This window comes from Heteronotia binoei, chromosome 19 (assembly GCF_032191835.1).
Source record: "Heteronotia binoei isolate CCM8104 ecotype False Entrance Well chromosome 19, APGP_CSIRO_Hbin_v1, whole genome shotgun sequence".
In the NCBI taxonomy this organism is placed as follows: domain Eukaryota; kingdom Metazoa; phylum Chordata; class Lepidosauria; order Squamata; family Gekkonidae; genus Heteronotia; species Heteronotia binoei.
The window spans coordinates 11,592,636-11,618,701 of record NC_083241.1 but is presented as its reverse complement, the minus strand read 5'-3'; the positions used below and the strand labels follow the sequence as shown (position 1 = coordinate 11,618,701).

Genomic DNA, 26,066 nt, shown 5'->3' with positions numbered 1-26,066 from the left:
CAATATAAAACTGTTCATTCATTAATTGAATTACATAGTCTAAAATCCAGTAAAACTTAACGGTGCTACAAACTCAGTATATATAAAGATGGCTTGACGTTACTGCTAAGTTCTACTTAAAAGGCTAGTTGAAAGAGGGTTGTTTTACAAGCCCTACGGAACTGGTTAAAATCCCGCAGGGCCCGCACCTCCTTTGGCAGCTGGTTCCACCGTTGGGGTGCCATTATCGAGAAGGCCTGCGCCCTAGTTGTTTTTAACTTAGCCTCCTTTGGCCCAGGGATTTTCAGAAGATTTTGTGAACTAGATCTCAGTGCTCTCTGGGGAACATATGGAGAGAGATGGTCCCTAAGGTAGGCAGGTCCTCGGCCATATAGGGCTTTAAAGGTAATAACCAGCACCTTGTAACGGACTCGGTGCGCAATTGGCAGCCAGTGCAGTTCCCGCAGCCTAGGCCGTACATGTTCCCAGAGGGAGGCCTCTTCCCATTCTGTGATTCGCTATCTAAAAGGTACATTACGAGTTTCATGGTGGAACCCAGAATTGCTGTTGATCTCCAGTCTGCCGAGATAAGGAAATATCAGACTTTCATACACTGTAAAGTAAAACAGGGTCCCTAATTGATGCAGTAGCCAAACTGCTCACTCAGAACTTTCATGCCAGTAGCTCACGAAGCAGAATTTTTGCTCCTTGGACTCTGCAGCTTAGAGGGAGCATCGGTCAACACATGTGTAAAAAAGGATATTGTAGCATTGGAAAAGGTTCTGAAAAGGGCAACTAAAATGTTCTTGGATGGGAGGCCTCCTTGGAATACTGGGACTGGAAGGCCGAGGCAGGCTTTATTCAGCCACCTCTCTGAATATCTTCTGTTCCCCCAGTAGGGGTCAGTCAGAAGTTGCCATGACTTCCAGGTGCAAACACACAGACTCACATGCATGTGTACACACACACACGCGCACATATGAATACAAAAATACCAAAAAAAGAAAAAATAAAATTTCATAGAATGATGGTTGGAACGGCTCCATACAGGCCATCTAGTCCTACCCCCCTGCTCAATGCAGGATCAGCCTAGGCCCTAGAGCAGGGGTGTCAAACTCATTTGTTATGAGGGCCGAATCTGACATAAATGAGACCGTGTCGGGCTGGGCCATGTCAAGCCAAGCTGTGTGTGTACCTATTTAAGATTAGGTAGCAGAGATATAAACTTTATAAAGGACACAGACAAACTCAAAGGTTTTGTTTTAAAAAACCCTTAAAACATCCTTAAAACATTAGCACTCAGTCTTAAAAGTGCTTTCTTGGTATTTCTCCCATGGGATCCAGGGAACTGGGCAAAAGGAGGCTCTGGCTCTTTCCTTCCTTCCCCAGGGAACCAGAAGGGGGAGGAGCCTCAGCCAATAGAAGGAAGAGAGGCTTGGCTCTGTAGCTGTGCTGTGTGATTGAGAGAGCCTGGCAAAGCAAGCTCTCCCTCCTCCCTCATTCATCCCCAAGGGAAGAGCCTCAGCCAATGGAGAAAATAGATGTTTTGCTCTGTAGCTGCTGTGTGATTGAGCAAGCCTTGCAAAGCAAGCTGTTATGCGAAAGGAAGCAAGAGGGAGGGAGAAGGAAACAGATAGTTGCTCAGGGGCCTGAGTCAGCCCCCGGGCCGCATGTTTGACACTCCTGCCCTAGAGCATCCCTGCCGAGTGTCCAAAATGTTCTGTCATTCAGAGGACCAGATTTTTGCTCTGAACTGATGAGGGGTCCACAGTAACACCAGTCCTTAGGGGCACTTGGGAGACTTTCAGTGGGATCTGCCTTTTTTCATCCTCAAAGGCCGTCTTGGGCTCAGAGAACGGTTGCAAGACTTATGGGCCAGCCGTTTTGCTGAAACTAAGCAGGTGTGAGCAAGTAATTGCTGGGATGGAAAACCTCCTGGAAGGCATCTGCGTGCCGACGTGAATTCCATAATGGCAGGGAGCCTGGAGGTAAAGCTAATAAATATTACTAAAACATGCTCAGCTTCTGGTGGTCAGTTTCCCCTTGCCTGGTGGTTCTAAACTTCTCCAAACCCTTCTCAATCTGCTCGTCTTTTCCAGCCCCTTGCAAAGGAACAAAATGCTTATCCATCCACCTTTCAAGCATGATTGGCAAGACCCACATATCATTGGACTCTGAGCAGGTTGATATTTTATTTTGAATTTTGTCTTGTACGTATAACTCTGGCTCAGTTTAGAGGGTGATGGTATTTATATCCTGTCCTATACTCTGAATCTCAGAATCTCAGAGCTGTCACAATCTCCTTTATCTCCCCCCCCCCCACAACAGACACCCTGTGAGGTAGGTGGGGCTGAGAGAGCTCTTACAGCAGCTGCCCTTTGAAGGACAACTCCTGCGAGAGCTATGGCTGACCCAAGGCCATAGCAGCTGCAGGTGGAGGAGTGGGGAATCAAACCCGGTTCTCCCACATAAGAGTCCGCGCACTTAACCACTGCACCAAACTGGCTGTCAGATCTAAGTCTGCAGCTTACAAACTGCTGTCCTAGCCAATGCACTCTAAGCTAGGGGTGGGAAACCTTTTTTCTGCCAAGGACCATATGGGTATTTATAACATCATTCGCGGGCCATTAAAAATTATCAACTTAAAAAACAGTGCTCCGCTGAGGGAGAATGATTCAGGCCAGCAAAATGAGTGCAAATAATTGTTTTTCTATTTGAAGTCATGTGGGGAGAGCCTAATCTGGCCCACACACACACCTCTGGCCTGCCGCCTTAGGCAAATGCATAGGTCCAGGGCTTTTTTGTAGAAAAAGCCCAGCAGGAGCTCAGCAGCACAGGAGTGGCCAACGGTAGTTCTCCAGATGTTTTTTGTCTACAACTCCCATCAGCCCCAGCTATTGGCCATGCTGGCTGGGGCTGATGGGAGTTGTAGGCAAAAACATCTGGAGAGCTACCGTTGGCCACCCCTGCAGTAGCATATTAGACCACATCCCCTAATATTAGCATGTTAGGTCACACACTTATTAGCATATTAGGCCACACCATCTGGGATAGTCAAGTGCAAGCTGAACTGTGACAGTAACTTTTCTTGGCCCTGCAGCAATTCTGGGTGGCTAGCCAGGCCCCAGGGAGGCTGCCGCACAGTACATCTGGGCCCTGTGATCCCTGCCTGGCCCTGGGGAGGCTACTGTACAGTGCGGCTGGGCCCCACGATCCTCGCTGGCCAGCCAGGCCCCAGGGAGGCTGCTACATGACTGAGTTCAATCAAGCAATCCCCGAGGGCCACACCGAGTGGCCTCGAGGGCCATGTACAGTCCTCGGGACGGAGATTCCCCACCCCTGCTCTAAGCTGTGGAGTCTTGTGAGCAAAAATTCTACTTTGTGAATTACTGGTATTAGAGTTGTGAGCAAGCAGTTTGGCTACCGCATCAATTAGTTTGCTCTGGGGCTACCTTGGGGCCAAGAATCCCAGCTACAAATACAAGTTGATGGGGTGTGAACTGGCAGAGACTGACCGAGAGAGAGATCTTGGGGTCGTGGTAGATAACTCACTGAAAATTATTAGGAAGGGAATTGAAAACAAATCAGTCAGTATCATAATGCCCCTGTATAAATCGATGGTGCGGTCTCATTTGGAATACTGTGTGCAATTCTGGTCATCGCACCTCAAAAAGGATATTATAGCATTGGAAAAAGTCCAGAAAAGGGCAACTAAAATGATTAAAGGGTTGGAACACTTTCTCCGGTGGTCTGGACAGTGGGTCGGTCCGACTACTGGGTATAGGCTCCTCCTCCTCATCACAGGGTCGGGTGCTCCAATCGATCCGGAGGGGGAGTGGCCTATACCACCCAGGACGCGCCAGTTCTTCTCCCGGCCCTGCACGAGGCAGGACGGTTTTTCTCCAGGCGCTTACTGCAGTCAGGTTAAAACAGATAAAAGGAAGTACTTCACCCAAAGGGTGATTAACATGTGGAATTCACTGCCACAGGAGGTGGTGGCGGCTACAAGCAAAGCCAGCTTCAAGAGGGGGTTAGATAAAAATATGGAGAGGAGGCCCATCAGTGGCTATTTGCCACAGTGTGTGTATATATATGTGTGTGTGTATATATATAATTTTTTTGGCCACTGTGGGACACAGTGTTGGACTGCATGGGCCATTGGCCTGATCCAACATGGCTTCTCTTAAGTTCTTATTTGTTAAATTTTCAATAATATCAAAATGTACTCTTCATAAAACGATTGAAGATATAAAAAATAATGAATTAACATAAAAAAACCAATATTACATCAAACAAACAAAGCAGTGCATAGATATTAACTTATATCACTCATAGTATTACCATTACATATATAAAGTCATTAAATCATAAAAACAGTATTTACTAAAAGGCAAAATCTGTGCATTTCTTCGGTATCATTCTCATTATCTGCAATATATTGGGAAAAGACAAACCATTTCTCTTAAAAGGTTGGTTGTCTCCCTGGATTCTCTACATACAAAAGTTGCAAAGCTATTTTGCCACACACTACTATGTCCCATACTTTCATGAACCCAAAATTTAAAATCTATTAGGACTGCCAATAAATAAAAAGCAGATTCGTTAAATGTAATCCTGAGTAAAACTGTCTTCAGCTGCTTCCTGAAGATTGAAAGAGAGGGGGGCCAGGCCCACCTCCTTGGGGAGGTTGATCCAAGATCGTGGGGCTACCATTGAAAAGGCCCTGTCTTCTGTACCCTCTAAGTGAGCTTCTTTGATTGATGGGACACTCTTAATTCCTGGGTAGCAGCATTTGGGAGATTACAGCGTCCTTCAACTTCCCTGGGCCCCGGCCATGTAGATCTCTAAAGGGCTGAACAAACACTGTAAATTGGGCTTGTGAGCAGACTGGAAGTCAGTGTCATTTCCTTATGGCCTGATAATGGGGGGGGGGGGGGGGCACAGAAAGAACCGGTCTACTTCTGGGAGATTTTGTGAGATGCCAGCCAACCCTAGTCAAGTACCCACCACCCAGCCTGCTTCGCTCATTGGTGCTTATGGATTGTACTGGCTTTTTTTGTAGCAGGACCTCTTTTGCATATTATACCACACCTTCTAATGTAGCCAATCCTCCAGGAGTTTACAGTAAACCCTGTAAGAAGAGCCCTGTGGATTCTTGGAGGATTGGCTACATCAGGGTGGTGTGGCCTAATATGTAAAAGAGTTCCTGCTACCAAAAAACCCCCTGACTCTAGCCACTATAGCACACTGTCTCTCATATCAGGGCTTTTTTTAATAGCAGGGACTCCTTTGCATATTAGGCCACACAGCCCTGATGTAGCCAATCCTCCAAGAGTTTACAGTAGGCCCTGTAAGCTCTTGAAGGATTGGCTACATTAGGGGCATGTGGCCTAATATGCAAAGGAGTTCCTGCTACAAAAAAAGAAGCCCTGGATTGTATTATGAGCCAGTTTTAGGAACTTTCAGTTGAAAGGGCAAGATATAAGTAAACAAAAGTAAGACCAAAGCAGGAGTCAAATTGCACCTTTAAGACCAACCAAGTTTTATTCAGAACGTAAGCTTTCGTGTGCTCTCTAAGCACACTTAATCAGATGAGGGGATCAGGTATTGAGTCCACCACCGCTCTTAACCACAGTGGGAGGGCTTCTAGTGTCCTGGCCCCATTGATGGACCTCCTGATGGCAACTGGGTTTTTTGGCTACTGTGTGACACGGACTGGATGGGCCATTGGCCTGATCCAACATGACTTCTCTTAGGTTCTTACTACTCCAAGCTGACTTGTACTTAGGGTTCCTGTTAGCAGTTAGGTGCCCATTCCATGGTGTGCAAAGGCCTGCGTAGAAGAAGAAGACTGCAGATTTATACCCCGCCCTTCTCTCTGAATCAGAGACTCAGGGCGGCTTACAATCTTCTGTATCTTCTCCCCCCACAACAGACACCCTGTGAGGTAGGTGGGGCTGAGAGAGCTCTCCGAGAAGCTGCCCTTTCAAGGACAACTCCTGCGAGAGCTAGGGCTGACCCAAGGTCATTCCAGCAGCTGTAAGAGTGTGGGGGAGTGAGGAATCAAACCCGGTTCTTCCAGATACGAGTCTGCACACTTAACCACTACATCAAACTGACTCTCTTGGAGTGGAACCTCCTTGACCCAGCTTTCAAAGTTTGGCCTTGAAAGTTGATCTGTAGTGCCCCCCTCCCCTCTCGCCAGGGAGCCTGAAGTGAAATGGCCGGACAGCTTTTTCTTCCAGTTGTCTGACTCTGTGCCCTTCCTTTCCAGCCCAGCGGGGAGAGAAGCTGGGTTAATGTGTGATGTTGCAAAAGAGGAGCCATCTTGGGAGTTGGAACAGTTTGCAGTGTAGCGGAAGCACATTTCATAATCCAGAGAGGAAACGGGGAAGGTTGTATACGGGTGAATAAGCTTCGAGTACCATTGATATTTAAAAGCTTTGTTTGCACTGGTTTCAGTGGAATCTCCTTTGTAGCCTTTTGTAGTTTGTAGAGATTCTTGCAAAGCTGACGTCCGTTTTGCAGTCGTAGAATGCTCAAAGCCCTAGTTGGGACGATAGTTGGTTTTCTGCAGGCGTACTTTTGTAGAGAAAGAGGTGCCGGAGCTCATTAGCGCTACTCATTTGCATGTCACACACCCCTGACGTCACTGGAAAGTGGACTCAATTATATGCACTCAGCATCTACTTTAAAATGCTTCTTGAATTATAATTGTCATAATAAAACTTTACTTCCATCATACTTTTTAAATTACTTTTTCCTCTGTGGCCACAGTGGCATGTTGAAGATTTCCATCTGTCTGCTTTATATGTTTGGGTTATTTTCCCATTTTTTGTGGGCGAAGATATTAGAAAGTTTGTCAAGTCTTAAGAGTTCAGCAAAATCCTCACGGGGGGTTTGAACAATGGAGCCCAGAAGCAAGTATTTTTTTAGGGGCGGGGTGTACGAAAGAAAGAGCACAATACAATTTTGAGGTTTCAGAGCTCCGCTCCTGTGAGCTCCTGCCCAAAATGAGGCCTGGTTTTCTGCCCCATTATTGATCAGGTCCGTGCCTAAACCACAATGGAAGTATTTGAGCAGTAACACAGGAAGTTCTGTTTTACAAAGATGCGAAGACTCGGAGGGGGTTATAACAACAAAACATGGGTTCCATTTTTTTTTTTTACTTCTAAGAACTCTCATTGTTTCCAGTAGAAAATTTGGTAGCGCTGGAGGTTAACCCCCCCCCCCCCCCGGAAACTGCTGTAAAACATTTCACATTCTGGGTGACGTGCTTTTAAGGACAAGGGTCAAAATGTGCCGTGAAGATTTGGGGGGGGGGCTGTGTGATTTAGTGGTTACAGTATCCGCCTAGGATCCGGGATATCTAAATTTGGATTCCAATGCTGCCGTGGAAGTTTGCGGAGTGACTTTGGGCCAGCCACACATTCTCAGTCTGCCCTACCTTACAGGGTTGTTGTGAGGGGAAGGGTGTAAGTTGCTTTGGGTCTCCACTCAGGAGAAAGTGGAGAATAAATGAATGATAAAAATAAGATTTTTTTGGGGGGGGAGAGACTAACCAGGCCATTCTTGTTTTGGACTTTACAATGGAGCCTGTTTTGCTGTAGTTATTCCCAGGGCTTCTTTTGTAGCAGGAACTCCTTTGCATGTTAGGCCACACCCCTCTGATGTAGCCAGTCTTCCAACAGCTTACAGGGCTCTTCTTACTGGGCCTACTGTAAGATCCAGGAGGATTGGCTACATCAGAGGGGTGTAGCCTAATATGCAAAGGAGTTCCTGCTGCAAAAAAAGCCCTGGACTTATTCCCATCCAGGCTTTTATATTCTGGTTGGGAGAGCTCCTCTTAAAATGACAAAGCTTTTTTTCTCCATAAAAGGGATTTTCTCCAAGGTACCATGTATTTGCTGAGATCCCCGCTCTTTGTAGTTTCCTTCCTAGCATCATAAGAACATAAGAACATAAGAGAAGCCATGTTGGATCAGGCCAACGGCCCATCCAGGCCGACACTCTGTGTCACACAGCGGCAAAAAATTTTATATATACACACACACTGTGGCTAATAGCCACTGATGGACCTGTGCTCCATATTTTTATCTAAACCCCTCTTGAAGGTGGCTATGCTTGTGGCCGCCACCACCTCCTGTGGTGAATTCCACATGTTAATCACCCTTTGGGTGAAGAAGTACTTCCTTTTATCCGTTCAGTGAAAGTGCAGTAAGCTTTTTTTGAGGGGTGGGGGTGGGGATATAACTATGAGAGAAATATACTTCAGTGTAATCATATTACTCAATATTTCTGGTTTAGTGACCCTTGTTGAGTTTCTCAAAGACTGTCCATGCCTTTTTCTAAGGTCGTTATACTCATGCGCCTTCTCTTGTAGGATAAGGGTTAAGACTCCACCCTAAAGCCCACTTAGGTTTCAAGGGGGAAAATGCTTTGAATTTCTGAAATTCCTGACCCTAGAAGTTGACTAGATGAAGCAGCCCGTTTATTCAAGGGAACCTCCCTTCTCTAGCACCCCCGACCCCCCTTCCCTTCCGCCTTCCTGAAACGCTGCTTCCAAGATTTATAGGGAGTCTGATTGTTTCTTTTCTTTTATAATGAAAGACAGTCTTTGAAAAGGGGAACGGCTCGGCTTCCTCTTTGCTGTCGCTGGAGGCTATGAAGGGACGGGGATCTTCCGAGTTCAAGTCACTTTTTCTGGGCTTTTGCACTGGAAGTCACTGAAGAAGAAGATATTGGATTTATATCCTGCCCTATACTCAGAGTCCAGAGCGGCCACAATCTCCTTTACCTTCCCCCCCCCCACAGACACCTGTGAGGTAGGTGGGGCTGAGAGAGCTCTCCTAGAAGCTTCCCTTTCAAGGACAACTCCTGCGAGAGCTATGGCTGAACCAAGGCCATTCCAGCAGCTGCAGGTGGAGGAGTGGGAAATCAAACCCGGTTCTCCCAGATAAGAGTCCACAGACTTAACTGCTGCACCAAACTGAGAGGGGTGGGGGATGTGTTTCTCCTTTTAGACCAGAGGTATCAAACGTGGCCCAGGGGCCAAATCAGGTCCCGGAGGGCTATGAAGCCTCCAAGCAACTGGCTGTCATCTGCTTCCTTCTCCCTCTCTCTTGCTTCCTTCTGTATTACTTGGCAAGGCTTGCTCAATCACACGGCAGCTACAGAACAAAACTTCTGTTTTCTCCATTGATTAAGGCTCCTCCCTCTCCTGGTCCCCTGGGAAAGGAGGGAAAGAGCCAGAACTTTCTTTGCCCATTTCCCAGATCCCATGGGAGAAATACAAAGAAAGCACCTTTAAGATCAACGAGTCCTAATGTTTTAAGCATGTTTTATTTTAAGGGTTTTTTAAATTTAAAAAATCTTTAATTGCGTTTGTCTGAGTCCATTATAAAGTTTATATCTCTGTTATCTAATCTTGAATACGTAAGCGTATGGTCTGGCCCGGAAGGGTCTCATTTATGTCAGATTCGGCCCTCATAACAAATGAGTTTGGCACCCGTTTTAGACGGTGCAGAATGAATGTGTGAGTCTGGGCAGTAGATTTCTATGTCAGACTGCCAATGAGGAGGCTGATATTTAGAGTTTTAAAAAAGACTTTAGTACTTTAAAAAAAAATCCCTGCAATTAACAGTCTAGCACATCAAGGGAGAACGTGATGTGCTTCTTTTTTCCTAATGTGTTAACTTACTATATGCAGGGAGCTGTTACATGTAGAACTAATTTGTAACTGTTATAATGGTCCACTTGAACCTGTGACTTGTCATCCCTTGATTCTCTAGGCCAGGGGTCCTCAAACTTTTAAAATAGGGGGCCAGTTCACTGTCCCTCAGACTGTTGGAGGGCCAGACTGCCGTTACTGTACAAGGCCGCGGGCCGTCAGTTCTCCGTCTTCTGCATCTCTCTCCTTTCCCCACACCACACACCCCGGCCTGGGAACTCACCTCACCTCACCTCGGTATCACCTCACACTCTGTCTCCGCCGCCTCAGCCCAGTGCCGGAAGTGTGCGTTGCTAACGCGAGTTTAGGTCGAACGTCACTTCCGGTCTGATTTTGCAATAACCCGGCGGGCCGCATAAATGTCCTCAGCGGGCCGTAGTTTGAGGACCCCTGCTCTAGGCAGTGAGTAGCTGCTGTGTGTGACGGGGTTCAAAGATCCAAGGCCCGCCACTTTTATGTAGACGAGCCAGCATGGTGTCATGGTTTTGCAGTGTTGGACTGGTATCTGAGAGAACCACATTCAAATCCTCACTCTGCCAAAGCAGCTTTCGGGGTATTGTTTGGCCAGTCTTTCTCACAGCCTGACCTACCTCACAGGGTTGTTGCGGGGATTAAATTACTCGGTTGTCTTCAGATTAGTATTCGGCGTGCTATTTTTATTGTGCCTGCATGAATTCTCTGTTCTTTGAGGCTGGCAAAAGAAATAAAAGGGGAGGGTGGAGAAATAATGTCTTCTGCATTATATTTCTGCAAAACCTGTTAAGTCTTAAAGGAAATAGGACTTAAAGATGGACAAACTTCCTAAGAATGCGCTTCGATATCTGAACAGGGGATTTGCCTTGGGATTGGAGAGAAAGCAGCGGAACTTTCTGTAAGAGCGTAAACTTTGACCTGTTGCGCAGGGGTAGCTGAAATTCCCTGCGATTCCAAGGGTGGTTACTCAGGGAGCGTGCGTCCTTTGAATCCTTTTACCATCTTCAAAAGCATGTGTCAGATATCTCTCTTTGGGGAAGACACGCAAATTGGTTGGAGAACAGGGCGGTGGTGTTCAAAGCAGCGTGTTTTGAGAGCGTCAGGAAGCTGGTTTTTCCACCCGGTGCCGTAGCATTTGCATCGGTTGATAGCAGAGAGCAGGGAGGGCAAACTTGTATTCCTTTTGACAGTGATAGTTACGTAAATTCTCAGGATTACATAGCGGTGAGGGAGGGTAGAAGGAAATGGCAGCATATTGGCTTAAACGGTTGAATGTGAAAGAGCCCTGGTTTTGTATTTTGGAATATGCATCTCAGTATACATATTCTCATTCTCTCTCTCAACACACACACACACACACACACACACACAAACCCTCTCTCTCTGTGTGTAAAATGCGGTCCAAAGAAAACACAAGGCAGCCAAAATGAAACTGTAGTACTCTTTGAACTGGGATCAGTTAGCTTTTTGAGTGCATTAATTTCAGGGCAAGGCGAACAAAGCCGGGGCGGCCGCCTTTACGCTGTCATTAGCTGTCCTCCAACGGTTTGATTTTTCAAAGAGAAATTAAGAGGGAGTGGAGGGGGGGGGGGGAGGCCCAAGCCGGGTGCCCCAAAATATCCAAGAAAGCTTTTTTTTTTTTGAGGTGTAGGTTTAGAATACAAAATTTTAATCCCTTGGAGAACAGGAACAAAATAAAATTAATTACGTTTTCTCAACAGGAACATCCCAAAACTCCTAATTTGTTTCAGTCTTGGAAGTTCTTCAGGGGAAACGGTTAATGTTAAAATTGTGTGAACAGAAGGTCAGGCTTACCACACAAGGTTGTTGTGAGGATAGACACAGGTGGCCAGACTTGCTTAATGTAAGAGCCACACAGAATAAACATCAGATGTTCAAGAGCTGCAAGACATGAATGTCAGATGTTTGTGAGCCGCAGGGAAGGAAGGCATGCAGGCAAATAGATGGAGAGGAGGGAGGGAGAGGTGGAAAGAAAGCAACTTTAGCTTTAAATGCATTCTCCAAGCTGCCAGCTGACTTGGCTTGGAGAAGTGATTTAAAGAGAGAAATGTGTAAGGAGCCTGCTTAGGTTGCCCCCCTCCAAGTCTCCCCACCATTTGCTTCCTTATTTCTAACCATGTGTCCCTCTCCCCAAAAATAGCCACATGTATTTTGGAGCCAATTTTCACCATAGTTCTGCGCTATTTCTTTCAGTTCCACTGGCTTTCTTCATACTTCTTTTAGCCTTCAGTGTTAGAAGTCTTTAAAGCCCAAAGCAATGCAGAGAGTCAGTGGGCTTTTGAAAAACCCTTTGACACTAACAGAAGTGTGCAGAGGCTAATTTCTGGGGCTCAGACTGTTATTGTCTGGCTGATATCTGGGGCTGAGACCAGTTGGTTGGTGTAAGGTGTGTACGCTTGGATGGATGAGGTGAGTCCAGGGCTTTTTTGGTAACAGGAACGCCTTTGCATATTAGGCCACACCCCCTGATGTAGCCAATCCTCCAAGAGTTTACAGGGCTCTTCTTACAAAGCCTACTGTAAGCTCTTGGAGGACTGGCTATGTCAGGGGGCATGGCCTAATATGCAAAGGAGCGCCTGCTACAAAAAGCCCTGGGTGAGTCTAATGGGTGATATTCTCCCAGCGCGACGACACTTTATTTTAAATGGGACTAAACTGATATCCCGTTAAAGTGAACTTGAAAAGAAAACTTGATCTGTCAGTAAAAAAAATGTAATCACGTTTGCCTTCCTCTCCTCCCTCCCCTCTGCTTCTTTTTAAACAGTTTGTGGGCCAAACATGGATATTCGGAACAGCATGCAGGAACTGAAGCAGTTGGAAGACTGCACGGTCATCGAAGGGTTTCTCCGGATTCTGTTGATCCCCCAGGTCGAGGACTTCAACTCCTACCGGTTCCCCAAACTCACCGTCATCACAGACTACCTACTGCTGTTCCGTGTGGCGGGTCTGGAGACCCTCAGCGACCTCTTCCCCAACCTCACGGTCATCCGCGGCAAAAACCTTTTCTACAATTATGCCCTGGTCATCTTTGAGATGACCAACCTCAAAGACATTGGGCTGTACAACTTGAGGAACATCACACGGGGGGCTATCCGGATCGAGAAGAACTCCGACTTGTGTTACCTCTCCACTGTGGACTGGTCTCTCATCCTGGATGCGGCGTCCAACAACTACATCGTGGGGAATAAATCGCCAAAGGAATGTGGGGATCTCTGTCCGGGCACGGCTGAGGGGAATTCACGGTGTAAGACGACCTACATTAACGATGAACACAGTCCCCGGTGCTGGACTTCCAACCACTGCCAGAAAAGTAAGAATTATGGGTTTGTAGTGTCAAAGATTAAAGTTGCATTCTGTTTTCCTATCTTAAGTTATTTCCGGAAGATGGTGAGCATTTATACTTTCTGTCTCATCCCCCTGCACTTTCAATAGCACAGATTGCGGCCATGAAGCCACCACAGTCCAGAATTAAAGATCGAGCAGTAACTGTTGTTTTGGCCACTTGTCTATTAGATTGCTGTTGATTTAAAGTTTTAAATTTTTAAACGCTTTACCATGTATATCGTCCAGTGCTGTGCAATCGCAGGGATTTATCAATCAATACATATGTCCATCGTGAATGCTAGTAGTGATTGGAGCTTTCATCTCACTGCGCTGCCAAATAACAGTTTAAAGCCGTTATTTATTCCAAAATATGCTTGATAGGTGGTGATTGAACGTGGAGTCGTTTGGCCTCTTGAAAGGAGAGGGAGGGAAAGGAAAAGCGGCTGGTTCAAATCCTCGGCACGGTCCAAGTGGTAAAGCTTCCAGTTGTGTTGGAGATCTGTATGGTGCTTTTCCAGACCTGCTGGATTAAGATTGGTTTAGATTGTACCGCTCCGGAATCTCTGAATGCTCTCCAGTAATGGGAACGCCAGGCATGTAGGAAAAAACAGCATTTTCTTATCCTTCCAGATAAGCCGGCTTTGAACCTGCAGGGAACATTGTTAGGCGGTGTACAGCCCCTTCTGTTTGCAGGCTGGACTGGTGCAGTCTTGGGGGGGTGGGCGGGGAAAGTACCATTTGTGGTGTTCGCACATGCTAGCCCTAAGTCAGCATATGCTGGTAGGGTAGTTGACTGCTATGCTGCTGGAGGGGGGGGAGCACTTTTCCGTGGGAAGCATCAAATCGTGGCGGTGCCGTTTCCAGCTGATGCTCGTTATCTTGGGCCTAATTTCACAGAGAATGAAACCCAGCGACAAACATCTGGGCAAATGGTAAACTTGGAAGCGGTTGCATGCAGGTAGCTGCAATGAAGTTAGCTGGGATTTGAGATAGGGGTGGAATATAGGGGTCCTCTTGTCTCTCATCCCTGCTCCTCTTTGAATGGAAGATGGGAGGGACGGTGGCTCAGTGGTAGAGCATCTGCTTGGGAAGCAGAAGGGTCCCAGGTTCAATCCCTGGCATTTCCAAAAAAGGGTCCAGGCAAATAGGTGTGAAAAACCTCAGCTTGAGACCCTGGAGAGCCGCTGCCAGTTTGAAAAGACAATACTGACTTTGATGGACCAAAGGTCTGATTCAGTATAAGGCAGCTTCATATGTTCATATGAAGAGCAAGATTTCGAGTCCAGGAGCAGTTTAAAGACAAACAAGATTTCCAGGGTGTAAGCTTTTGGGAGCTTTGATTCTTGAGAGCGCACTCCCCTGGTCTTTCTGGTGCTCCTAGTCTCTAATCAAGCTACCGGTCTTCCCTCTAAGCTGAGCTAAGTGTGAGCTTAGCTCACAGTTTTTTAGCCTCCAGCTCACACAGTTTTGTCTTAGCTCAGGAAGGATGTCCCCAGAGCAAACTAATTTATGCAGTAGCCAAATTGCTTGCTCACAGCTTTAATGGCAGATAGATCCAAGAAGTCTGCATGCATACGAAAGCTTACATTTTGAATAAAACTTTGTTGGCCTTAAAGGTGCAACTGGATTCCTGCTTTGTTCTATAGCTTTAATGCCAGTAGCTCATGAAGTGGAATTTTTGCTCACAAAACTCCACAGCTTAGAGGGAGCGTTGCTATCCACCCGGAACTGTCTCTTTAAGAGAGTAGCCCTTATAGGGTACCTTGTCTGAAAAAAGTGGACGCCCTCCTCTCTGAGGAAATCAGCTTTATATAGCTTTCTGTGTTATGTCTTTGCTGAAGGACAGGGGTCATTTTGTAGAAAAATAGGTGCTGGAGCTCATTAGCATATGCTCCCCCCAGCCTAAAGCAACCTGATGCAAGAAAGGAGAGCCCCGAGCGAACGAGGCTTGCTTCCTTCTGTTGTTACCGAACTGTTTTGACAGGCCTTTGAGATCTAACCTAATTTGGGAGAGAGCTGCCACTCTACACCATTACAGAGTACCATGATCACCATTTACATTTATATTTATGTTAAATTATATCAGTGATACAGCACCAAAAATGCAATGGAATGTTTTAATGTTTAAGTGTTTTAAATAATTTTAGATTGTAGTTTTATTGGTTAAATTGTAAAAATGTATGTTGTTAGCCGCCCTGAGTCTGCTTGCGGAGAGGGCGAGATAGAAATTTAAAGTAATAAATAAATAAGTAATAATACTAGAATGAAGGACTAGGAAAGGCTCTCGTGATCGGCAGCTTTAGGTAAGCCAAGAGTTGTCAGTTTAGCCACGAGGCCCCAGACCACTTGTTGTGGTTGTGTGTTGCTGTTGTTGCCAGTAGATCTGGGATTCTTATGTCTGTTGTCCTGGTTGTTGAGATGTACCCATATAGTACAGCAAGATTCACGACATAAGCATTATCCTTTCTCTGATGTATGTGCCTTTTGTTCTGCAGTCTGAGCTTTCTGCTCACAACCTGATTTCGATCCCGGCAGAAGCTGGGTTCAGGTAGCCGGCTCAAGGTTGACTCAGCCTTCCATCCTTCTGAGGTCGATGAAATGAGCACCCAGCTTTCTGAGGGGGGGGGGGTAAAGTGTAGATGACTGGGGAAGGCAATGGCAAACTACCCCGTAAAAAAAAGTCTGCTGTGAAAACATCACGATGTGATGTCACCCCAGAGTCAGAAACGACTTTTACCTTTTTAAACCCCTGCTGGATTTCTTGAGCTGTTGTTGGAATGGATAAAATTGCAGGCCAACATCGGGTGAGCAAGGAATTGATTACGGAAAAGAAATATTGATGGAAGATTGACAGTTGTCACTGATAGCGATGTTGTTCTTGAAGGTGCAGTCGAAGAACCCTGGGGTGATGTTATTCAGAGGACGGGGGCGGCGGGGGGTGGGGAGCATGTCTGAAATCCGAGAAAGAAAACATGGTGTTTGTGAGTGGTGGAAGAGAACGGCTGCCCTTTCTGTGAGGAAAACAAGAAGGGGAAGTATAGATGTCCATTGTTTAAAAGAGAGCTTCCGGTTTGGTTGTTTGAGCCCATTAGCCGAGATGGAACAAAGGGGACTCTCAAGGAGCGCAGCAGAACGGGGGGGGGGGGGGGGGGGAGGGTGCGATCGCTTGGCGTTTCTGCCATCCAATCCCGGCCCGACTCTCTGTTGTACTTGTATTGCTTCACCCAGAGCAGTAATTTTGCAAGGATGATGTAACTTCGTGGTTTTCTTGTGGACCTCTTGGGGATCCGGTGGAGCACCCGAGCACTGGTGCAGGAATGCAGCGAGATGCGCGTCGGCTTCCTCTCCTGCGCCGTGGCTTGCCTGAGAAAACAATTTGGTGTTTGAAGAGACACGGGCTGCGAGAGCTGAAATGGAACCTCTGTGTTCAGAGTCCTTCTGTCTGTCCCAAGATGTTGGGGGACAGCCATGCAATAGGTGATGCAAAACTTTCCAGCTGTTTAAACCTACCAAGCACATGGCTGGCCCATTTTGTGCAGCTGCTAGAAGCATGTGGTTGGCACCTTGTTGGCTTGGCATGGCTTTGAAAAACAGCAGGCCACTGTTGCAGCTAAGGTTGCCAATCCCTAGGTGGGGGCAGGAAATCGCCTGGTTTGGAGGCCCTCCCCCTGCTTCTGGGTCATCAGAAAGTGGGGGGGAGGAGGGAAATGTCTGCTGGTCACTCCATTATTCCCTATGGAGACCGATTCCCATAGAATATAATGGAGAATTGATCCATGAGTATCTGGGGCTCTGGGGGGGCTGTTTTTTAAGGTAGGGGCACCAAATTTTCAGCATAGTATGCAGTGCCTCTCCTCACAAGACCCTCCAAGTTTCAAAAAGATTGAACCAGGGAGTCCGATTCTATGAGCCCCCAAAGAAGGTGTCCCTGTCCTCATTATTTCCAATGGAGGGAAGGCAATTTAAAGGTGTGCAGTCCCTTTAAATGTGAATGCCAGAACTCCCTTTGGAGTTCAATTATGCTTGTTACAACCTTGTTCCTGGCTCCACCCCCAAAGTCTCCTGGCTCCACCCCCAAAGTCCCCAGATATTTCTTGAATTGGACTGGGCAACTCTCGTTGCAGCTTATGGCCTTATGCAGAGACTGGTTCCCTTTCAAATCCTAACCTCAACGCACTTCTTGACAAAATGGAATTTAAACAGGTACCTAATAAATGTGTAAACTGGGGAAGGGTTAGCAAAGCAGAATTCTATGCTTCCCTCTTCCTGTGAAAGGCAAGCGATGTGTGGCGGAGTGGTTCAAATGGGCAGCCTGGTAGAGTAGTTAGTGTCAGGCTAGGATGTAGGCGACCCAGGTTCGAATCCCCCGCTTTGCCACAGAAGCATGTCGCTGTCACGCAGTTGTAGTGTAACCTGCCTCACAGGGTTGTTAGGAGAATGAAATGGAGGAGAGGAGAGGAGAATAACTTAAGCTGCTTTAGGTCCCTACTGGAGAGAAAGCTGGGGCTTAAATGAAGTAAATAGAACTATTCTGATCTTGTGATAAGGCAGGGGGTGGCCAAACTGCGACTCCGGAGCCACATGTGGCTGTTTTGCATATATTGTTTGGCTCTCAAAGCCCCCACTGCCCTGTCGGGCTCGGAGAAGGTGTTTCTCTCTTTAAATCGCTTTGCCAAGCCAGCTGGCAGCTTGGAGAGTGCATTTAAAGTTGCTTTCTTTCCACCTCTCTCCCCAACCTTCCTTCCTTCTCTTGCGACTCTCAAGCATCTGATGCTTATCCTGTGTACCTCTTACGTTAAGCAAGTTTGGCCAACCCTGTGATAAAGCCACTTCCAGCGCAGGATTTTGATACCTCTTCCGAACCCGCTGTGAACTCAGGCTCTTAGTTCTCTGTGCTGCCTGCAGTCGTTTCTGTTTGTTTTGTGCATGCGCCCTGCTCTCCTCTAAACGGATTTGCATTGTACCCTCCGTGGGGCAGGGGCTTGGCAACGTTGCCTGTTGCTCTTGTAACTTTTTTTTAAAAAGCCGTGTTACATATTTTGCGGTCTGTAAATAATTTCTACCTACGCGGATGATACCGAAGTATAGCAGGGCTGCGTGCTCCCTGGTACGTGCTTTCCAACTTTGGTTCTTGGTGGTGGCGTCAGTTTCTTTCCTCTGTCCCCCCCCCCCCCTCCCCGCCCCGACTCCAGGAAGCCTGCATTCAAGTCTGTTTGTCCTTGTCAAGACCTTTCATTAAAGGATATCAATTGGGTGGGTAAGCAACTGTGTGGGAACATTTGGTTCTTTTTGAGTAGGACTGCCTTGTTTAATTTTGCCATTGAGGAGAAGCCGGTTTATTGCAAACAAAAGCGGGGGGGGGGGGGGGGAGAGAACCTTTTGGCTTCCTTTTCACACAACACTCTCATGGAAACAGCGTGAGAAGGTGGTAGCTTTCCCCACAGCACCGTAGCCCTTTGCCATTTTTATAGCAACCAACGAGCCATACATGTGAGGCTTTGTTAGTCCGTTCATGGGGGAAAGGGGTTTCAAATTTTGGGGGTGTCCACTTGCACGCCCCAGATCTTTACATCCTCCCCTATGAAACCTTGGAGCCGTTTCCCCAGGCTCCTGTAGGTCTCTGCGGGGCTGCGCCTACGATATTTACTCTTTGCTTTTCTCCTGGTGCCGTGGAGAAGATGCCAACTGCGCTCCACTGACATCTCCTTTTTGGCAGCCCAACTGGAGAATGATGTTGCCATTCCGGATTTCCGGAAAAGAGTTTGAAGTGTTTGGACCGGCGCCAGAGGCGGTTGGATGAGTTCTCTCCCCCTTCCCCGTCCCTCACGCTTCTGTTTATTTATTTATTTATGGAAGAAGAAGAAGGGGAAATTAGAATATGTTTTGAAAGAACGGTGGCACCAGAACAAATTCTCCTTGAGAACAAATGTTAGATTTTTAGGGTTGCAGCTTTTTAAGCTAAAGCCGGGGGGGGGGGGGACCTGGCTTTTGATATGGTAATGTTAAAAGGCTCTCTCTCCCCCCCCCCCCCCACCATTACTGGTGTTTTTATTTTTTAGATGGCCATGTTGGTGTGCAGGACAAGAGTTAGATTTGAGCCCTGTAGTACCTTAGAGACCAACCAGAGCTGCAGGGTAGAAGCTTTTGTGAGTCGAAGCTCCAGTTTGGTGTGGTGGTTAAGAGCGGTGGACTCTAATCCGGGAGACCCAGGTTTGATCCTCCACTCCTCCACATGCAGCTGCTGGGTGACCTTGGGCCAATCACAGTTCTCTCAGAGCTGTTCTTTCAAGAGCAGTCCTCTCAGAGCTCTCTCAGCCCCACCGATCTCACAGGGTGTCTGCTGTGGGGAGAAGAAGGGAAGGAGATCGTAAGCTGCTCTGAGACTCTGATTGAAGGGTGAGGTATAAGTACAACCTCCTCCTCCTGCTTCTTTTGCTGCTGTTGCTTCTGCTTCTTTTTTCCGCCCCCTCCCCTTGAGCATTGACTCTCAAAAAGTTCTACCCCGAAACTCCTCCTGATCTTTAAGGTGCTACTGAACTTTATTTGAAGGAGATTTTGGTCTTGCAAAGGATCGGCAGTCCCATCTGAAGGAGACCAGTGATGGATAGGATATTCCCTGCATCGATCTAGTTCCCTCTGGCTGGGGTGTCAAAACATAAACGGGTTGGGGAGAGAGCTGTTGCATTTTAGAGCCGTCCCGCCCCCCCATCATATTCCAGACAAATGAAGTTGAATTGCTGCAAGGGCTAGGAAGCCATTGCCCGGAAGCTGGTGCCGTGAAGTTTCTAAGAGAACCACTTGCCATCTGGGAGGCTTCTGATTCAAATCCAGACTTTTCTGCAAACTCTAGTGCTGCAATTACACACGCTCTATAATGCACTTTCCGTGCACTTTCCAACTGGATTTTGCCCATTCACACAGTAAAATCCAGGTGGAAAGTGCATTATTAAGTGTGTGTGATCACAGCCTGTTGTGTTATGTTCTGCCTCAGTCCTCCTATCCTCAACATGACAGCAACAATATTACCTTACTTCTCCCTCCAAGGCAGGAGGACATCTTGTAGGTGATTACTAACCTACTTGCAGGGAGGCAGGACTTTGAAGTTTCACTTCCTGTTCCGGTTAGGAGTCACTCATTCCTTAGTTCTTTTCCTGCCTCAGAAGGGAGAGCACCTACAGCCGGCTTCGCCTGCTTCAGTTTTTTCTTTCAAAAATACTTGTTTTTTCTTCAATTCTATACTATACTGTCTTATCTCTTACCTGTCTCCCTCTATTCTATACTTCTGTTTGGTGTAGTGGTTAAGTGCGCGGACTCTTATCTGGGAGAGCCAGGTTTGATTCCCCACTCCTCCACTTGCACCTGCTAGCATGGCCTTGGGTCAGCCATAGCTCTGGTAGGAGTTGTCCTTGAAAGGGCAGCTGCTGTGAGAGCCCTCTCCAGCCCCACCCACCTCACAGGGTGTCTGTTGTGGGGGAGGAAGGTAAAGGAGATTGTGAGCTGCTCTGAGAGTCTTTGGAGTGGAGGGCGGGATATAAATCCAATATCTTCATCTACCTCACAGGGTGTCTGTTGCGGGGGAGGAATGGAAAGGAGATTGTGAGCCGCTCTGAGACTCTTTGGAGTGGAGGGCGGGATATAAATCCAATATCTTCATCTACCTCACCGGGTGTCTGTTGTGGGGGAGGAAGGTAAAGGAGATTGTGAGCCGCTCTGGGACTCTTCGGAGTGGAGGGCGGGATATAAATCCAATATCTTCTTCTTCTTCTGTTCTCAGCCAGAAAAAGAGTCCTAGGGAGTTTAGACAGCCATTTGGCTGTGGGAGCGCCGTTTTTCAGCCGCGGGTTGTCCCCGCAGCCATTTTAAGTGCAGTTTTTGATCCGGGGGAGCTTGAAGGGCCTTGAAGCCTAGAGCAAGACTAAAGGGCTGGATTCCTGCCGATTCGCAGGAGGGCCGACCCCAGGGTGCCTTTGGAGTGGAGCCGACAAGACCCGTAGCTGGTTTGTGCGTATCTCCCTATCACAGCCTCCATATCACGTCTTTGAGGAAAGCACACCAAAGCGGATAGCAGACCAGACAACAGCGCACTTGTGAAGGAGAGGCTTCCAGAGCCTGGGAGGTCATGCTGCTTCGTCTGGTATCGCCTGGGTGGTGAGCTGTTCATCCGACAGGCTTATTTTCAGTGTATTTATGATGGCTACCACTGCAGGCTCGGCTCCCTCTGCGTCCACCTCGCAAGGAGACCAAATGCCCATTGCTTCTGTCCCATTGCAAGGCAATACGGCCCCAGTGACCTTGCCTCCAGAATTTTTTTCCCAACTATCTGAGCAGTTAATAGAGGGGCTTTCTAGGGCACGTGGCAAAAGAGGTAGAAGGAGATATAGTTCCTCCTCCTCTTCTTGCTCCTCCTCCCCTTCACCTCGTACAAGACAGAAGGCTTCTAAGGGGGCTAAATGGCCGACAAAGGCGGCACAGAAACAGGGAAACCGCGATGTGGCTGAATCATCCATGGGCACAGGCTGTGGCATGGGAGATGATCAAAGCACTAGAGAAGAGGAGGAGTTCTCCTCAGGGGAGGAAGAAATGGACATGGAAGTCCCTGAACCATCTGCCAGGTTCTTTAAGGCTGAGGATCATAGTTATGTTTTGGCTAAGACCTTAATGGCCTTAGATCTACATGATGATCCTGATGTAGGAGAGGATCCGGAACAGCAGCCCAGTAAGCGTTATAAACAAGGGGATTCGGCGTTTCCCCCCAAGCACTCTGTGTCCGGCAAGGCTTTTCCTTTTCCATCATATTTTGAAAGGCAGATGAGGGCAGAATGGAAGAAGCCATATTGCCAATAAACGGTACCCTGGGTTCTTGAAAAAGATTATACCATCTTTATTCCTTCACAGACCAGTTTCTAAAAGTTCCCCTGGTAGACGGGTCTATTACGGCGTTGCAAAGCTCTGGCCTAGTGTCAGAAGATGGGCATGGTTCCTTAAAGGACAGCCTAGATAAGAAAGCAGATTTTGCATTGCGCAAAGCTCCTGAGGGCACAGCCATGATTCTAAAAGCTTTGGCTGCGGGGTCCATGGTTGCATGGGCAAGCATCGTTTGGATGAGGAAATTGATCCAGATGTTACCAGATGACAATTCTAAGGTTCTTGATGGGGCATATAGGATCCTAAAGGCTGTTTCCTTCTTCACGAATTCAACCTTGGATTCAGTGGTGTTTGCTTCTCGTGTTATTTCATCCACCACTGCAGCTAGACGTACAGTGTGGCTTAGAGCTTGGTCAGCTGATTCTCATTCCAAGAATATCGTTATGGCTTATCGTTTTCACGGCAGTAGGCTGTTTGGGGAGGATCTGGACAAGATCCTTGTGGAGACCAAGGACAAGAAAAAGGCCATGCCAAAATTTCTGCATAGACAAGACAGAAGACCGTCTTTTTCATCGTCCTTTCGGACCCAACACACCCTTCCTAGAGCAAATCAGGATTCCCGAAGAGTTTCGTGGAATCAGAAGAGCTCCTTTCGTAGGCAAAGCTTCCCAAACAGATTTGGAAAATCAAGGCAACAAGCAATCCACCAGGCCGGACAGAGATCCTAAGTCCAACAAGGCATGACGGTCTTTCGTTGCTGGTCGGAGCAAGACTTCAGTACTTCGCCTTACAGTGGATGATGTCTCCAGCAGATGGGTGGTGCCAAGAAGTCATCTCCGATGGCTACAAAATCGATTTTGTGTCCTTCCCACCTCCTCGATTTGTTCCTTCCCCAATTCACAGAAAGCCAGAAAAGACACAGCGAACTCTACAAGCTCTTCAACATCTCCTCGACATCGGAGCCATAGAAAGGGTTCCAGTCTTGGAAAGGCATCAAGTAGTCTACTCGTTTTCACGGTCCCAAAGAGATCAGGGGACTGGCGTGCTATATTGGATCTCAAGTATGTCAACAGATTTGTAGTCCCAAGGCACTTCAGGATGGAAACACTGAGAGTCACAGCGGAAGCACTCCAACCTCAAGAGCTCCTGACTTCGATAAATTTTCGATAAAGAAGCTTATCTGCATGTTCCAATCTTTGTGGGACATCGGAAGTTTCTACGATTTTATTACAGAGATCAACATTTTCAGTTTTGAGCCCTTCCCTTTGGTCTGGCTTCTGCCCCACGGGTGTTTACGAAACTTCTGGTAACACCAGTAGTTATGCTGAGAGAGAAGGGCATCCATATACATCCGTATATGGACGACAGCTTGATTCGTACCCCAACCTTGGAGAGAGCCAGACAGGACACACAAGAGACTGTCAGTTGCCTTCAGTCCTTAGGTTTCCTGATGGATCTTCAGAAGAGTTCGATGGGGTACATGGCCTTAGTACAGAGTTAGCATGGTACCAATAATGGTTTGTTGAAGCTTTACATTTCAAGAGAAGATGCTGTTCTTATTTCTTTTCCTGTTCTGGAATGTTTCCTTCTTGTTGAGGTTATTAATAGTTTTATACAAGTCTTTTTTCCAATGAATTACTGCTTCTCGGAGTACCCGAACTGAGGGATGAGTGACTCCTAACCAGAAGAGAAAGTGAAACTTCAAGTCCTGCCTCCCTGCAAGTAGGTTAGGAATCACCCACAAGATGTCCTCCTGTCCTCAGAGGAGAAGGACCCCTCACGGTAAGTATCCAGTGGTCGTTTACAAGGCTGTTGTGAAGGCAATGAGAGAGTATGGCGCTTTTGAAATGTGGCAAGTAGTACTTTTGTTCAGAACTGTTCTCTCTGGACAAAGGGACCGATTGACTTGCCTGGTGCTTCTGCTTTTGTGCCAGGTACGAAAGACCCATCTGTGTCTTCTGCTGATGGATTGCTGGATCCGAACCGGGACCTGTGTTCTTCTGGTTGCTCTCCCAAGATGCAGTGCTTTTTTGGCTGGTGCGCTGAGCAATTAACAAAAGGGTGACCCTCCCCCTCCACACACACACACGTTTTTCTTTAGCTGAATTGAGTTGGCCTGGTTTGAAAACGTCAGCGTGGTGGCGATTTACGTCAGTCAAAGGTCTTCGGGCATTGGCTTTTCAGAGTGGCGGAGATCAGCCCCAAGCCGCCACCTCCCACCCCCACGCTTGCCTTTTCCCTCTCCTCTGGCCCCGCCAGACCCCAGCCTTTGTCCTTTAGAAAATATTAAATGTATGCAAAGTATGCAGGCATGACTGGGGAAGGGAAGAGGAGTCTTTTAAAGTCCTCAATTGGTTCCTTCTTCTGTTTTATTTATAAGCTGCATCTTGCACATGTCTCGTGCCCGGAGGAATGCTGGAGAAACCCCCGGAGCAGACGTTTTAAAGAGCAACAAATATTTTTAAAAAGAAATACCAATCCGGTACACCCTGGCGGCTCTTCCACCAACTTTTCCATCATGTGCTAACGAGGGCAGGGCTGGGCAGGCAGGTGTTGGGGGAAACTGCTGTCAAGTCAAAACTGACTTACGGTTAAACCTTGGTTTTCAAGGCAAGGGATGCTGAGGAGTCGGGTTAGAACAGATAAAAGGAAGTCTTTCTTCACCCAGAGGGTGATTAACATGTGGAATTCACTGCAACAGGAGGTGGTGGCAGCTGCAAGCATAGACCGCTTCAAGAGGGGATTGGACCAACATCTGAAGCAGAGGTCCATCAGTGGGTATTTGCCACAGTGTACTGTTGGAACTCTCTGTCTGGGGCAGGGATGCTCTGTATTCTTGGTGCTTGGGGGTCACAGTGGGAAGCCTTCTAGTGTCCTGGCCCCATTGGTGGACCTCCTGATGGCACCTGGCTTTTTGGCCACTGTGTGACAGAGGGTTGGACTGGATGGGCCATTGGCCTAATCCAACATGGCTTCTGTTATGTTCTTATGTCTGGGGCAGGGATGCTCTGTATTCTTGGTGCTTGGGGGGCAACAGTGGAAGGGCTTCTGGAGTTCTGGCCCCACTGGTGGCCCTCCTGAGGGCAGCTGGTTTTTTGGCCACTGTGTGACGCAGAGTGTTGAACTGGATGGGCCATTGGCCTGATCCAACATGGCTTCTCTTATGTTCTTACCTTTAGAGGCCATTGCCTGTTTCTACGTAGCAATCCTTGGTGGTCTCCCATCCAAATAATCATCAAGGCCAACCCTGCTTAGCGTCTGAGATCTAGGTTAGCCTTGCATACACCGTAATTCCAGGGATTTGGGTGCAAGGGGCAGTGGAGTCAGAAGATTAATGGAAAACATCATTGGTGCGGAGGGTTGTGAGCATTCTATTATACCACTGATCCCATATGAATGAATGGTTGTTCATTCTGGATCAACAGTATAGCACTGAAGGCGCAATTGTGCTGGCAAGAAAACCTGTTGTGCTGCACCCCCTGATAAAAGGTGTCGGGAGGGGATGTTTCAGTGGGTTAAAGCCACCAGCCATCTGAAACACATGGAGCTGCTGTCTGAGTGCTACCATTGGTCTGTCAAGGTCAGTATTATCTACTGTGACCAGCAGTAAGTCTTGAAGGATCTCCAGTAGGCGTTTTTTCCCATCATCTGCTCTGAGCCGTGACCGTAGGAGGTGTCTCAGAGTCCTTCCTTCCCCACGTCACCCATCCCAGAGGTGTTTTGCTTGTTCACGTTTTGGGCAGTGAGCCAGTCGTATTGGTTTCTTGAACCGTCAAGACTGGGTGAGAACAATCTGCCAGTTGGCCCTACCACTGGACTCCTGGCTTTCCCCACAAACAGTGTAGTAGAGACTGGATTTCATAGTTCACAGTTCCCTTTTTAGTTCCCCTTAGAACAAAACTCCCAAAGGTGCGGAAAAACTTCAAAATGAGAATAACCAGAAAGCGTGTCGCCACCCTTTCCAGCCATTTTTATTACTGGTCATGGATTAACTTAGGCTGAATGAAAGTGGGTTTTTTTTTTTTTAAGTAGCTGAGGTTGTTCCTGATGTTTTGGAACTGGTTGGAGGGTAAGGGGCATGCAGCAGCATTCCAGGAGAAAAACAGAAAAGGAAACTTAAGTCCTTTGCTACTTAAAAGAAGTTCAGACCATAGAGCTCCTGGCAATTCCTAGA

The 26,066-nt window shown here is 47.4% G+C and overlaps 1 protein-coding gene across 1 annotated transcript in view; it reads left to right on the top strand.

The window, feature by feature from the left end:
* Nucleotides 1-26,066, top strand: part of IGF1R (insulin like growth factor 1 receptor) — a 275,725-nt gene that overhangs the window by 18,138 nt on the left and 231,521 nt on the right. The window contains exon 2 of the mRNA XM_060260047.1: nt 12,468-13,013. Coding sequence (XP_060116030.1) covers nt 12,468-13,013 — 546 coding nt within the window. The remainder of the gene's footprint in view (nt 1-12,467; nt 13,014-26,066) is intronic.